This window comes from Lepidothrix coronata, unplaced genomic scaffold (genome assembly GCF_001604755.1).
Source record: "Lepidothrix coronata isolate B3197 unplaced genomic scaffold, Lepidothrix_coronata-1.0 Scaffold292, whole genome shotgun sequence".
NCBI lineage: Eukaryota > Metazoa > Chordata > Aves > Passeriformes > Pipridae > Lepidothrix > Lepidothrix coronata.
The window spans coordinates 302,296-318,271 of NW_016690472.1; the positions used below are offsets into that span (position 1 = coordinate 302,296).

Here is a 15,976-nt window from a genome sequence, read left to right on the forward strand (position 1 = left end):
TGCCTGAATCTTGAAAATTACCTCCCATCTTGAAAAGTCATGAGCCAAACCCCTAGATTAGGGGTATTCAGCTAAAAAAATATTCCACTTGTAATAACATCTCAAAGCTGGCAATATTATGAATGACAAAATAAATAGACTGTCCATGACAATGGCCATATTTACACGAAAATTTCAGACTAAGGCAGCTGCACCAGCAGATCTAACCCCCATCATAAGCAAACCCTGAATTTTGTACAGTTCCCCTGATATCAGTTACTGAAGCTAATTTCTGTTTCTGAATCTGCCTAATTATGTCTTACCCTGTAGATTAAGGTAATACACTGTGCCTGTTGGTGGCAAAGCCTCCAGCTGGTTCTAAACCCAACCAGCCACAAGAATCTTGTTCAGAGCTCTGCACGTTTTGCACAGAGCAGGGGGGAGCGAGGCTCACACCAAGTGTGGGTGAGCCCTGTGTACACAGCCTGTGTAGCCTCAGCAGGAACGGGACAAGGAGCCTCACTCGCCTGCACTGGCCTGTGCAGGGTCTGCCCAAAATCCATAATCAAAATGTTTGCTCTAAGGCACTGTGTAGGAGCATGACTGCACATGACTAAAGCATATCATTATGTCTGTGACATAAAAATAGGCTAAAAATAAAAAAAAAAATAAAAATTCTTAGCCAGGAAAATAATGTTTAGTAATTTCTTTCTCCTTTTTTTTTTTTTTTTAATTTAAAGTATAAATGGGACTCCACATTCAAGAGAAAGCCAGATTTTATTTTTTTCCTGCACTCTGGCACAAGCAAACACTTTCATGTATGCAAATGAGGAGAAAATGTGGCCTCTTTCAGCAATAATAAGTATCTGCCTGTTGCTACCTTAAAATCACAGCAATCACATCTGGTAACTGCCCTTTTCTCATGTTTCCACTAGTTTTCAGACTTCCTCTTGTGGTAGCTTGAGACTGCGCATCTGGATGTTTTAAACATACAAAGGAATTGCTAGAGCAAGCAAAAGGGAAAACGGTGCCGAGACTTAAGATGTGCAGATAAGCAACTGGTGCACCGTGCAGCTAAAGTAACAGAGAGACGGTAGGGAAAAGCTTTTTCCAAAGAGGAGAGCACAAGTTTAGGCAGAATGAAGACTCACATTGGCTGTGGCTTCGTTTTTCAAGTACTATTCGTCCAAATATATCTTTTTAACAAAACTGTAGCTGCACCATCACCAATCATTAAGTTTCCTGGAGACAGCACTCCCAAAACAGACAAAGAACTAGCAGTGGTAAGTGTTGGTTTCATCTTTGCTTCAGATTTATATTGTTGTTTCATAAGCAGATGTTTCTTTCTTGTTTCAGCTGAGGCTAAGGAATGACTGTAGCATTCTCTCCCTGGAGTCTCTGGAACTGCTAGCTAGCTAGCAAAGGTATCAGCTTTCAAAAGTTACAACTGGAGCCAAGTAATGTTTCCTCTCTTAAAATTTTTAAAGCCAGCAAAGAAAGTGATTTGTTTTGGTTTGGTTTGTTTTTTTTCCTTAAGTCTGAACATACAAAATATTTTCATTAAATCATCGCGACAATGATCAAAAGATTGCAATAGTAAGAGGGGAGAAGGGCAAATAAGAGACATCTAGTTTTCTTACTTAAATCAAATAGAAGTGAAGGCTGTTGAGACTCCCTTAATGCATGTAGCACAGCTTTCAGAAGTGTATTTTCCAGAGTGTTTACTGTGTGTTGCATAAACACAGCTTTAAAGGACATTACAATTGAAAGCAGGCTTGAATTTCAGAAGCCATTGTGACTAGTTCTGACTTTGAAAAAAAATCTCATCAAGGGTTTAAAGAAATATTTTTTTTCCCAAATCCTATCTGGAACAGAAAAAGGAGTCTTGATTTCTGTGATATTAGCAAATTATAGCTATAACTCTACAGTATTTTATTCTAACCTTATTTTAGCCCTGTGGACCTTCATAAAAATGACATTAAGGGGAATTCCATTTAAAGGGAGATTGAGATGGATTATCCTTATTTTAGCATGTAAATTATAGACATTTCTCTTCTTCAGCAGTAAATCCATTTTAAGGAAGATTGAGATAAATTATTCTTATTTTAGGGCATAGAGATTTGAAAGTTGGTCACTTTTCTCTAGGAGTTTGTGTGCATCTTGGGAAATCTTGCCAGGTTAAAGAAGGTCTGGGGGAGGGTAGAGAGAGAATTTCCAGATGGCAGCTGTGTTGGAGAGTTTAGGAAAAACAGACAAACTGACCCAAAAAGGGCACTGCTCAGTCTTTAACAAAACAAATTCACCCAAGGTTTTACCTTAGCAGCACAGCAGCCAGGGGATGGGGGGGTGGAAGGGGCCAGTGCATTTGGGAGAGGAGAGTGGGGTCCCACATGTCTAAGTAATTTAACCACTCTTAGATAATCTCTTTTCTTAGACACAGCCAGGCTTTTATTCAATAACAGCAATCCACATCTCCCCTCATCTGTTTCTTTCCAACAATCTATTTATTATGTGTACTCAGAGGAAAATTACAAGCTGGTTTAAGTCTGTAGTTCTTCTTTGTCTTTCTTGGAGTATTCTTGGGTAATGCTAACTGACTGCCTTTCCTCACACCCTCCATCAGAACAGCCCCAACACTCAGCATCAGAACACAAATTGCTATGCTGCAGCTGGACCCTGTTTCATTAATGGGCTGGATCAAAATTCCAGATCACCACAGCTCCCTGCTGACTCTGGGGAAACTGCATTTCACAGCCTTGGCCAAGATGTGGTTTACATAGACATTACATTTTCTTCAAAATTCTGTTCTAATAGAACAGCTGGTCATGTTCATTTCTCATCTTCAGTAAAATTTCCACTTTAGAAAACACTGAAAGGAGTTAGCTTTTTATTTAAAATCCTAGCAAGTAAAATTCTTTAGTATGCCTCATTTTATATTTGGTCATACATCTCTCTCCCAAACCTAAACTAGCAAGAGCAGAGGCCTGATTCTTGACTAAACTTCAGTTCTGATGTACAATCTATATGATATCATGGTACCTCATTGGGAGATGCAAGCAGAAGCATCAGAAAATCTATCAGACTACATCATAGAGAAAATTGGGATAAGAACAGAACCTCCAAACTGGCTTGTTTGATTATGTTCTTAAGGCATTTCACATAATCTCCACCAGGCCCCATTAACTATGTGTAGACAGCAGCTAAGTGGAAGCAAAGGTGAAACCACTCTATGCCCTTTACTTGCCAGTGCCAAAGTCTCTGCTGGAGAAATACCACATCAGAAGTTACAGAAATCACAAAAACTAGGCCCACTCTGTGCTTAATCACGGTGGATGGAGAACCTTCTGAAGGAAATGGTGTAACATTTTGATTAAATCCTTTTCTGAGTAAGCCCTGAACCATTTCCTATGCAGGGCAGACGAGGTTCCCCTGGACTTCGTGAGGAGGGTGGCGAAATTCAGGGTTGACCAACTACAGTCATCAAATATCCTTCGCTTTATTTTGCTGATGTTGTGGTCTTATCCCCAGTCTCCTGGGTGAACTTCAGCAATTAATTAGACACATAAAGCAAGCTTTCCCTTGAGAATACTCTCTGGCACAAGAACTTAAGTGTTCAGTCATTTTGTCAGGCTTCTTGTAATCCTCAGTTTGAATAAGTTCTCCCTGATACTTCTGATATATTTTTGGCAGCTTTACCTCATTTAGTTGTTTTCCTACCTGTAGTTAATATTTTTGATACAATACCTGAAGGATGTTCCTTCCTGTGCTACAGACCATTTTTACCAGAAAGATCACCAGCCTGCAGTCTTCTTGTCTAACAGCACCATGGGCAAGGGCACCTCTCAGCTCTGTGCTGAGCTGCCATTTGGGTGGCCTGCACAGCAGTTTGGGAACACTGCCCTTCGACTTGGCTGTAGCATTTCTTTGACAGCTCGGCATCAAATATCATCAAATATCATAAACCCATACTTGAGAGAAAGAGGGGAGACTTGAGTGGGTATCATTTTAGGGAAGAGAAGAAAATAATGGGATTTGTCCCGTCTTTTTGGCCTCTTATGACTACTATTTTTTTAATGAGAGATAATTTTGTGGACTGCCACCATGATTGTATCAGAAACATCAGTCTGGCCATAATGTGCTGGAGCATTCAGTGGAGTTTTATGTACTCGGATCTTGATTGCCTGCAGTGTCCAAGCAACTGAGATGTTACCAAAGACCTTCTTCCTCAGGTCTTAGTAATGTTTGACTCAAAAGCAAACACACAAAACATTCAAACAGCTCTGTGCAGTCTGAATAAAAACTGGGGTTTTTTCTTTGAAAATAATGCGGTCTCATTTGTGAGGTTACTTTGATACCTTGACAAGTTTCTCAATAATCCAGATTCTTCCAAGAAAACATTACACAGAATCTAAAACTGTAAGCAGGTTTAAACATCATAAAGAAACAAAAAAAAAAAAAAGACAAACCCATTTTTACTCTGTAGTTCTACATTAAAGTTATATGCTCTACTTACTAAAAGCAATTCATTAAGTAAAGGTGATAGCTAATAATGGAAATGATTGCTTAATTAGCAATGTTGCGTGATCAAGGATGGTTTGTGTCAATTAAGGAGATTCTGCTGCTGCCTCAGTTACTAATTTTGAAAAGAAAGCTTGCAAATTACAGATGGAAAGCTAACACCAAATTACAGAATTTATTTGTGATGTTTAACTGTTTCTTTTATGAATGTTAAAGTCTTTGTTCTCTGCTTTTTTTTTTTTTTTCAAAGCAATACCTGAATAAATACTATGGGTGCCCAAAAGACAATTGCAATTTGTTTGTCCTGAAAGATACTCTGAAGAAAATGCAGAAATTTTTTGGGCTGCCTGAAACAGGAGACTTGGATCAGAATACTATTGAGACAATGAAGAAACCCCGCTGTGGTAACCCCGATGTAGCCAATTACAACTTCTTTCCAAGAAAGCCAAAATGGGAAAAGAATCATATAACATACAGGTACTGACTGGTGATGGTGGGTTCTGCTCACAATAACCATAGTGCTCTCAAGAACCAATCAGACAAGCCACTGAGCACTGGAGTAGGTGCTTAGAGGGCTAAACAGGATTCCTTGAATGAGAATCCCCTTGTGTTTGGATAACTACCAGATGCTTTAACAAATACCTCTGTCACTGTAATATTTCAGGAATAATCATCTCAAGATCAACTCTGTGGTTCTGGTTGAAACTAAAGAGATTTGGGTTTTACTCTTTGCTCTGCAGCAAGCATCCTGAGGGAGCTGGAGCAGGAGTATCTCACACTTATTGATTGCAGAGGCCAAACTCATCTGCATTCAGCAGTCCTAAAAATGGAGATCATCAAATAAGTTTTAAAATCAATCATATTTCAAGTATATACAGAAATGAGTTAAAGCAAGTCTCCAGCAATAAGTTTGGCACATTTCAATTTCTTCTTCTTCGGTTAGAGAGTGAGGGACCAATACAGCTTTAATTACAGTCAATAGCAAAAAAAATCATTACCTTGAGGTGGCCCAAGAAGAAACTTTTAGCACCAACGAGAACAAGCAGCAGATTTGTCTTAACTGCTTGACTTAGTCTGCTGCTCCCTCACAAGTTTTGACTCAAAGCATCCCTCAGGCTGTGACTAACCTAACAAACACCGAAAAAAAACGTGGTAGCCCTCACAGCTCCCACTTGCTTATGTGCTTCCTCTGATCCTTCCTCATCCTCCTTAGGCACAAAGTAGTTTCCCTCACTATGCACAGCCCCAGCAGAAATTAATTGGAAACTGGTCTTTATATAGAGGACAGTGGGCTATGAAATAAGACACAAGGAAGTCCAATTAAAACATATGAAGAAGAAAGCAATGCACTTCAGAGTTTGTCCCTTTCTCACGTCAGGTCTATGTCTCTATCTTATGTGATTTTTTCTCCTATTTCCCACATAACCTACACACTAGTAAAGGATTAACATTCAACAGGATGAAACAACACACAGCAACAGAGGAGGGGAAGGGCTGCTTTTCTGAGCAAGACCATCCGCACTTGAAGCTTTCAGAATGTTATTGAGCTCCTTTTCTGATCTCAGTGCTGATGCAAAACCCAGAATATTTTGTGTAAGGCTCACTGCCAAGCAGGCTTTACAGCCTCTGGATATATAATTTTCTTCTTGCTGCTGCATCAATTCCAAAATAAAATAAATAACAAGAGCCACACCTAAACACATCTCTAACCCAATGGAAGGTGTTTAGATCTCATGTGCAGCAGTGTTACCTCTGAACTGGTTCACCTCTGAACCTACTCACCATGTAAACAACTAACACAGGGAGTAGGTGTGTGAGTTAATTAACTCTTGCTTTTACCTCTAAGGATTATAGGCTATACCCCGGATTTGGATCCTGAGACAGTAGATGATGCCTTTGCTCGAGCCTTTCAAGTCTGGAGTGATGTCACACCGCTGAGATTTAACCGAATAAACGATGGAGAAGCCGACATTATGATTAATTTTGGCCGATGGGGTATATTTTTCTATTTTTACATATGTTTTTGGTTTTGTTCCTTTCATTAATCCCCAGTATTGGAATGATCCACCCTCAATAAGTAGCACCTATGAGCCTTTCTGGCAAATCTTGTCCTTGTTTGCACTTGGCTTATACGAGCTAAGATCTAATTTCACAAGTTCTTTTTTCCTTACTTATACATGAGAGAGAGAGAAGTATTTCTACAATATCCTTCTACTATATTTATCTTTCCAAAAGAGAATTGCTAGGGGCAAAATTTTATTTTTAAATTTACAAATCAGAAATGAAACTGAGAAATATTGGTAAAGATCTTCAGATGATGTGAGCTGGCTTCCCACCACGGAAGAGAATGGAATGTCATCATGCCATTTATTTATAGCTCTGTACGTTGTTTTCCATTGATAGTGGTGAAGGCTGTAACATACTGGAGCTTAAAAATGGATTTCAATTTTGACTCCATAGCTGGCTTCCATTCTTTAGCATAGCAGAATGAAGGCTTTCAATGTGTTCTTTGGTCTTGAGGAATTTAAAAACATGGATCATAAACTGAATTATGGTTTGAGTCCAGCTGATTATAGGTGACTTGATTCATTTTCGTTGTACATGCCTTCTCAATTAATTTTGGTTTCCTCTGAAAGAACATTTATAGCTTTTCCTTGTAAACACAGGGAATTTTGACTTCTGGACAGTCACAGAATTTTTAATACTAATGAAGATACTTGTACAGCCAATCACTTGGGAGGTAGACTTTGGAAATGAAGTGAACAGTTCAAAGAATAACTGAGCTCTTTGTAAAAGCCTTCATTTCAAGCTGGTTTTCTTTGCTTTAGCTACTGATGAGTTGACCTCAAAAGCTTCAGAGATTCTGTACACTCAGATTTTCAGATCCTCATCCAGGCCAGCTCGGTTCACAAAAAAAAAAAAAAGAAGTCTATAAAAGCATAAGTGTTTCTGCTGGTTTTAGAACTTGCTGGTTATAGTCAGCTCAGAAACTGTGGGCAAAGAGCTCCTTGCACATTCAGTCATTCTTATCACTTTACTGAATGTCACATCCACAGGAGCTGAGACATCCCCAAGTTTGTTTCATTTTTAACCTTTCTTTTAAGCAAAGAATCTGCTTTGAAATAAATGGGAGTAAAGCATCTAATGTATGTTAAAATCTTCTCCTTGACAACTGACACTACTCTCCTGCAATGAATGAACTGAACTAGTATTAGGAGAGTGACACCAGCCCGAAATCAGTGTAGCAGAGTAGAGAATCAGGCCTGTGTGTTTCGGGCTTCTGTTAAATGGCAAGACATCAGACCAAAAGGCCAGAAATGATGCAACTAGAGATGCTGGCAGCCAGCTTTGATGCACAGGTCAGTGTGGTGGGAAGGCTATGAATACCAGGGCTATGCCCGTGCCAGCCTGCCTTACCCACATGTGGTGGACTTCCAAGAAAAGCCTACAGTGTAATAACAGGAGAGCTACTTAACCTGCTGCTGCCCTGCGAGCTGCCTGAGCCTCAGGGTGGTTGATGTGGAGGAGGAATAGGCTCCTTCAGCACTCAGAGCAGTAAGTAAGATCAAGTTTTCTCGAGGCTCACTGCTGAGACACTCAGCTTTGCTTTCCTGCCTGAAGTAGTGAGAATCCTGCATAAAGAAAAGAGTAGCCTGCAAAATGAAATCTGACTTTACTTTCTAATTTCTGTGTTGGAGACTGATACAAATTACCTGAAAGTATCCCTCGTCTACAATATTTATTTTACAGCTCCCTATCAGTCTCCACTGAGAAGTAGCAGTGTATGCAGTCGTACATCTAATGCACAATACTTCACTGTTCTTCACAGTCTTTGATTCCTTTCCACAATACTTATGAGATATAAAATAACATGCTGTGACAACTGCAGTACTGACACTTAATGTTCTTTGTAAGAACTGGCTGCTTCTCTTCTGGTTCAGTCTTGCCAGCACAACCCAAACCAATAAACTCCCTCACTAGAGTATTCTGCTGCTGTCTTGAATAGGGAAGTGCACATGATAATCATCATTCATGTAGAGAGTCTGACAGAGCTGAGGTCATTAGAAACTGCTCTGTTTTGTCTGCTTCCTCCTGCAGAACATGGTGATGGCTATCCCTTTGATGGCAAAGATGGTCTCTTGGCTCATGCCTTTGCACCGGGGCCAGGAATTGGAGGAGATTCCCATTTTGATGATGATGAACTGTGGACTCTTGGAGAGGGACAAGGTACCAGACTTTTTGATGTTTCAGAACATATAGCCTGCTGGCTGTTGTATTTTACTGCTGTTTCAGGGCACTGCACTAAATGTTTTCATTGACTGTCAGTAAATATTAGGAGGTGAAAACTCATTTATATGATTTTTATGATTTAAATTGTTCTCTACAACGATTTTATGTAATTCCTTAATAAATGTCACAAAGGATTTCCCTTTCTGTTCCTCTACTGCTGCCTCATGAAAAACTGAATTAACAATAGGCCTGATGCTGCATAACCTTCACAAATTGTGGTAAAAGTACAAAGCCACGACTACATTTTTGAATGCTTCTGTTCTCAGGCATTCAAACTACACCACCTTTTAGTTCATTTGTAAGAGGCCGACTGGTCAATGTTTTTCTGCTGACATACCCTTTTTAATATTATTTAAGCTGTGGCTCCAGTTGTTAAAAGTAGAGCCATCCACCTGAGCAAGTTTTTATATACTCACAGTATCAAAAAACAACTGGAATATAAATCACTCATGCCGATAAGCGAAACAAAATTGACATCAAACAGTGGATTAAGAACACCTCCAAGAATCTTTAACAGGCAGTTCTTACACCTTTTAGAAGAAACAACTGAAATTCAGATAATATCACCTGACCTAGACAAACAAGACTAAGTATTAGTAGTTTGGAACCTCTTTTTCTGTTTGAACTTTTCCACAACCATATAGTACTAATTATAATTCTTGTACTGTAAAATAATTTGGAACACTTAGAATAAGAATGAAAAGTCATGTTTGTCTTTCATTTCATGTTCTAGTTTTCTCATCCGTCCTCCCATGAAAAAAATAATTGAACTTTAATACCAAAATAGTCATCTTCCTTCTGTTGGGCTGTCTTTTACCTTTAGTAGAGTCACTGACTAGTAACTGTACTACCTGGACTGGATCTCTGCCCCAGAGAAAGAAGGAAACTGTTTTCCATATAAGTGAAAATACTACACAAGCAACCAGTTAGTTACTGACATTAAAAGAAATGCTATGGATAAGTGAATTATCTATATTAATATATATATATATATATTACAGCACCAATACTGTAGCCATAAGACCACATGTGATAAACTGTTATAAATCCCAGGATCTGGGTGTGCCTACATTTCCACCCTGTCCCCCTGTGCCCAGCAGATCTCATTCAAGTCACACTGGAAATAACCAAGTGGTTTATGAGGCACGAGGCATGTTCAGCTCATGTTCAGCTGCTGCCTGGAACCTTTGGAACTATACTGAACATTTCAGACCATATTACCAATAAAATTTAATTACTAAATGTATTAACAGCATGTTTATAACTTTGCCTTGCCATGGTAACAACATATATATTTTTCTGGGCTGATTCTAGCACTTCACTGTGAGTAATATCCATGTAATTCTTTTAAAATTGCCAGTTATTATTTCAGCTCTGATCATCATGCCAATAGAGAGAGCAGCAGCATATTGAATTTCAAAGTGGAAATTCAGACTGCATTTCTATATCAGTATCTTCCAGGAAAAGGAGATGTCCAGAAACTGTAATTTTTATATCAGTTGGTGGCTAATTTCACTACTGCATTTGTTCTCTTTGTAGTGGTTAGAGTGAAGTATGGAAATGCAGATGGTGAATACTGCAAATTTCCCTTCTGGTTCAATGGCAAGGAATACAACAGCTGCACAGATGCAGGACGCAATGATGGATTCCTCTGGTGTTCCACAACCAAAGACTTCGATGCAGATGGCAAATATGGCTTTTGTCCCCATGAATGTGAGTAAATCAAAGTTTCTACTGTTTTTTTCCTGGTAGACTTTTCCCTTCTTAGTTGCTTATCCACTTCTCCTTCTACTTTTCCCGCTTCCTTTCTGGCAGATTTAGACTTACAGCTCCTCGTTATCTCTAAGCAGACAAAACTCATTACACTCTCCCCTGGTTTAGAAGAGTTTGTAACTGATGAAGAACAAGACCAAGGTCTTTCTCTAATCACACAAACATTAAATGTGGGCCTGAAGCAATGTCAGCCCCATATATACATCAAAGACACTCCAGGTTGAGTTTTACAGTCAAGGAAAGACCTTTGAGAGTAAGAATTGGGCCAAATTTGGAGATGGAGGACACTAAATGACAGAAATGTCTCCCTAAATTGCAGACCATTCCACAAACAATTGAAATTGCATCTTCTGCAAGAGCAGTAGCTGAGAAAAATGAGTTTTTAAGGATGAAACCCATTAAGTCAAACCTCCATAGCTTTGCTTACCAACTTTACCAACTGGTGGCCCAGGTTGTATAGGAGCCCTTGCAGAGCAACATGACACTATTATTGTCACAAATCACCCTTTAAATGATCTCATACTGCTTTTCAAAATGAAAATTACCAACTTTCAAGCTAATATCTGTGCCAGTACAAATTTATTTATATGTTGGTACACTGCAAATTGCTAGCCAGGAGAGCACTTGCATTTTTAGAATTTAGGGATTTATTTTTAATGCATGTCTTCGGACTCCTCCTCACGAAGCAGGGACAACAGCCCACTTTAGATATGGGAATTAATGTCTTTCAGAAACCATAACACTGCATCAGTATCTGTACAAAACTGTTAGAGGGTCTAGGAAAGCTATGACTGTACTTAATTTCTAACTTTTTGGAATGTGAACAGAATCCTCTGTTTCACAAGCAAATGATTTCACATTTGGAAACACTCATTTAAAGATTGGACAAAGTGTATAATGCCTTTATGTAGCCAACACTTTTTAAAAGTATACACAAGTTTATTATCTTTCAAATGAAATTATGACAATATGTTTCCTGCTAAACAACAGGAGCACATTTTTCTGTGCTTGAAAATCTTGATGAGTCTTTACATCTCGAGGATACAACATTTTAGAGATTTTATTAGTACAAGTGTGAATTTCATCTCCTGTACATCACACAGCAGGAAACCTTTAGAGAAGCAATTAATTGGCTGTAGCCTACTGAGCAAGTTAATCAGCAGTGAGAAGAGTAGAGGAGGTAAGCTGCTTTTAGCCACTTGTTCCACCTCCTCTTTGCCAGTTCCTGGCACATATATTAACAGACATTCCCAAAACTGCAGTTTCCCACATTCATTTATTTCCCTTTGTACTGCAATTAGCTTTGGGTAGATATTAGCAGGGAGTGCTTCATCTTTTACCTTACATATCAAGCAATGGATCCACAGGGTCTCTAAAACTCCTGCCTACTACTGCTGGGTCATAACAAATAATAAGAGAGTTATGAAAGAGAACAAACCAGAAAGCAATGGTGCTTTTTTCAGACTCCTGATTTTTTTAATCCTACTTAAAACACTAGTACTAAATTTACCTATAATATTATGGCTTCGTACAAGGAAAGAGAATGGAGATTACTGGAAGATAATTAGTGGTGCTTAAGATGCAGAGCTAACAAAACATCTTCAGGGGTTTGTGAGCCCAAGAAGGCACAAGCACAGCCCAGCATGTCCCAGAAGCCTCACAAGTACTATAACACATGTAGTGTGTTAATGTGCTCGTGTCTGCTAAGAACGCACGAGGTATGTGTAGGTAGAAAAAGTTCAGGTGCTCTGTCTCCCAGACTTCTCCAGTATCCTATTGCAGCCAAGCACTAAGTGGACTCCTGCTTGACAGACTTTGGGGCTTTTTCAAGCTTGCTTGCAAGACCCTACAGTTTCCAATACAAGATTACAGATTTTCTGCATCGGGATGCTAGTGGTTTCCAAAGATAGTCTGTTGTAGAACATGTCAGTCTTCTAGCCCTAATGTGGTAAAAAATTATTCTTGAATTTCCAAACCCCTAACTGCCTGGTATAGATCACATCTAGAGCTGGGATATACCATGATGGCAGCTATTTATACAACCACAGAGGATGAACAAGTGAGAGTGTGAACTTTTAACACACTTCAGCTAATTAAAAAAAAAAAAAAAAGTTATCATTTAGTTGAGTTGCATGAGTTTCAGAAGTAGCTTCTTTAGCCTATGATTTCCTTCAGCAGACTATATGTATGCACATGCACTTACCTGCACAATGTTTTTGTCCTGAAACTTTGCTACCTCCTTCATTTCCCACTTTCCCCAAATCTTATATCCCTCAGATTAATCCTTTCAGTCAGAAAAGAGAAAAATTTGGCTTATTTCTTTAAAATACTCCAAATACTCAGATACAGTCAGAGTAAAGCCCAAATTATAGGAAACTGGACAAATGGAGATCCATGTACCCTAAATTATACCTTTGTAAAATCCTAAAGTCATACAAGGCTGAATAAATAAGCAGTGAAGCACTGTCAGGGAGAGTTCATTCTGAAAGTGAAGTTCCTGGATATGCTTGTGTCAAGGTTTCTGAAACAGAACAGAAGGAACAGCCTTTTGTTTCTGATGTAATTGTTTTGCAAGATCCACAAACAGTTATTCACAGATGGTTCTTATTAAATCCAGAGTGGCATTGTTCACTCATTATTCCAAGTTACCATTTGCTAAACCACAGCAAATAAATTCAGATAGAGAAGGATTTACATCAGAGTCTGTGTTGGGGGCAGCATTCCTAGTTGTTGGTCTTTGTTTCTGTCATGTTTAACTCACTGAAGTGAGTTTCAATTCTTCTCATTATAGCCATGGTGCATACATGGAAACATGTTTAAAGCTATGGTACTGCATCAGGCTTTTCTAAAGTAAATCCCAGATCAGTACCTTAATTTTGTAAACTGATTCAAATATCCTTTGTCAAAGCAGAAGAAAGTAGAGCAGAAAGTTACTACACAAATCCTGTGCAGATGTGCCAAACCTCCCCTCTAACATATGGGACCAAGGGATCTTGAATCTCTCTCTTTACTCAACTCCACTGACACTAAAAGCAGTTTAGGCTCCTTACTTTGATTCTCCAAAATATACCATTGCTGAAATCTGTTCTCTGCCTGTACCCCCCTCACATCAGCCACGGTTCTCACACGCTGCTGCCCGCCTGCTCTCCCAGGCAGAACCCTCATGAAGCTGCACTACCTCCACCTTGGATGTGTGCCACAGGGGTTTTAGCAGCCTTCCAGACTGAGGTTTCCTGACATCACAACTGGTGGATTTTTCTAGGAAGAGCTAACAGAGAAGCTCACAGATTAGTAATGCCCAGTCCGAATCTGCTCTCGCATCAATGTATCTTCATCAAGTTTTAAATTGCTGAGCTTGCCATGAGGCTGAACAAGAGTCAGGCCCTTTAAGATCCCCTTACACATAAATGAGGCTTTTGTTTTGGGGAAACTGACCCAGTCTCTGTCTTTAAATTTCATTTACATTATAGCAATTTTATAGTTAAGGCAGGAGGGCAGGGGGATTGAAAACTTAATAAACCGTTGTTGTTACCATCACATGATGTTGCCTCAAGCAAAATGAAAAGCTGCATTTTGACTGTGACTCAGAAAGGCTGCATGCAAAGCAGTAAGAGACCGACTTTCCATATGGTTTTTGCAACTTAGCCACATGTAAACCAACATAAAAAAAGGCTATTAAAATGCAGAGTTTGCCAGACCCAGAGCTGGAAGCAGCTCATGTGGTAAATGAGTCATCTAAACAACTCAGTTTAATTTTCCCCTCCAATTCTATAATTTCTTTATTAAAAAAATAAAGTCTTTCTCCAATCACAACAACCACAGTCCTAGTTAATGCACCTTTTTGAACTTAGTACAACATGTGAGACAAAACCAAGTATTTGCCACTTGCTCTTTCGGGGAGGCACAGTGTGTGTTGCAGTTCCCTCTGCCTAGAGACAGGATCTTTGTGCAGCTGTTTCTATGCCCAGGATGCAGAAGGATAGAAGCACTCTCTCAGGCAAATCAGAAGTTCAGTGAGCTCATATATGTGAGCCAGGACTGCAAAACTCCAAGCCCTCTCATTAGTGGGACTGGAACTTACTTCTGTAACTTGCCAGTTCATGTCCCTGATGCTGTGGCCAGTTACTAGTTTAAGTGGAAAAGGCAAAATGAACCATCTGTGTCACAATACCCCATTGTTAGAACCCTTCCCAGTCACCCTTAGGGCACAGAAAGTCTGGTGGTTTTAGTTACTGCTACTCTAAGTGAAGCACACCCATAAGTAACATCACTTCCCACTGATGTATCTGACTAAGCAAAGGTAAACCCTCTCAAATCCTACACAAAGACACTGAGGCTGTAATGGCTGGTTAGTCATCAAAAACAACAACAGCAAAGTTAGAACTGACCTGTATGCCTTCCCACATACATATTTGCAACTTTAACTGAGTGAGAGAGAGGGACAAAGTGCCCTTGGGCACCTCAAAAAAAGTCCAAATCGTCCATGTTTTACACTGGGAATTCAAATATTCTTAAATCTCAAGGGGAATTAGCACACGGCTACATGAAGGATTTTTTGTCTCTGTTCAGTGCAAGGCCTAGAGCAGTTTGTTTCCTTCACAGTTTCTCCTCACCAGCACATGGCACTCACTGTCCTGCCATCAAGGATTCCCACAGATAGAGCAGCCAGGAGAAGACACTGGCAGATTCACAAGGTGTCAGGTGCTCCAAGCCACCTGCATTTCCATGGAATTCAATTTGGACATACATTTTTTAAATGAGATTTTATCTGTCTTCCTCTAGATATTCCAAAAAGTTTACTAAAATCCTAAAAGAGATCCCAGAACCCTTGAGTCAATTTAGTCTGTACTCCTTCATCCACAAGAGAGATTTCTGATTCTCAGAGTTGAGCCACAGGGCTGTGTTTGTGCATGTGGACAGACAATACAAGACTAATACACAACCTTCAGGAACACCGACCAAGCAAAAGACAGGAGAAGCCTCCAGTGTTCAGCTTTATTGGAGCAGCCTATTTGTCCTCTCTTGCTCATGTATTGAGTGCCTGTGCCCAGCTCTGGGGATTCTCAGAAATGGGATGCAAACCTAGAGGAAGAGCTCACAGGTTATTATCCAACTTCACTGTATGCCAGCATTTTAGAGAAACTCTAGCCAAAGTCTGCCATTCTAGCTAACATCTTTGACACAAGGTAAATGAGTCAGCAGAGGATTAAGGACCGTGAGTGATTTTCTCGGAATCCTCTTTCTAAATGTTGTTTTAAGAAGGAGTATCAATTTTGTGTTAAGAGGCAGGCTATAAAGGATATACACAAAATCACATTCAAACAGCTTGGTAGAATTTTCTTCATTCCCAACTCACTTATAGAGATCAATCAGTCACTCTTTTCTCTACGCTTGTGAGACTGTAACATCCCTGATC

At 39.5% G+C, this 15,976-nt stretch overlaps 1 protein-coding gene across 1 annotated transcript in view; it reads left to right on the top strand.

Annotated features, from left to right (window-relative positions):
* Window positions 1–930: 930 nt before the first annotated feature.
* MMP2 (matrix metallopeptidase 2) overlaps window positions 931–15,976 on the top strand; it is a 32,853-nt gene continuing 17,807 nt past the window's right edge. The window contains exons 1-5 of the mRNA XM_017837132.1: window positions 931–1,262; window positions 4,748–4,974; window positions 6,344–6,492; window positions 8,596–8,724; window positions 10,327–10,500. Coding sequence (XP_017692621.1) covers window positions 1,119–1,262; window positions 4,748–4,974; window positions 6,344–6,492; window positions 8,596–8,724; window positions 10,327–10,500 — 823 coding nt within the window. The 5' untranslated portion in view covers window positions 931–1,118. The remainder of the gene's footprint in view (window positions 1,263–4,747; window positions 4,975–6,343; window positions 6,493–8,595; window positions 8,725–10,326; window positions 10,501–15,976) is intronic.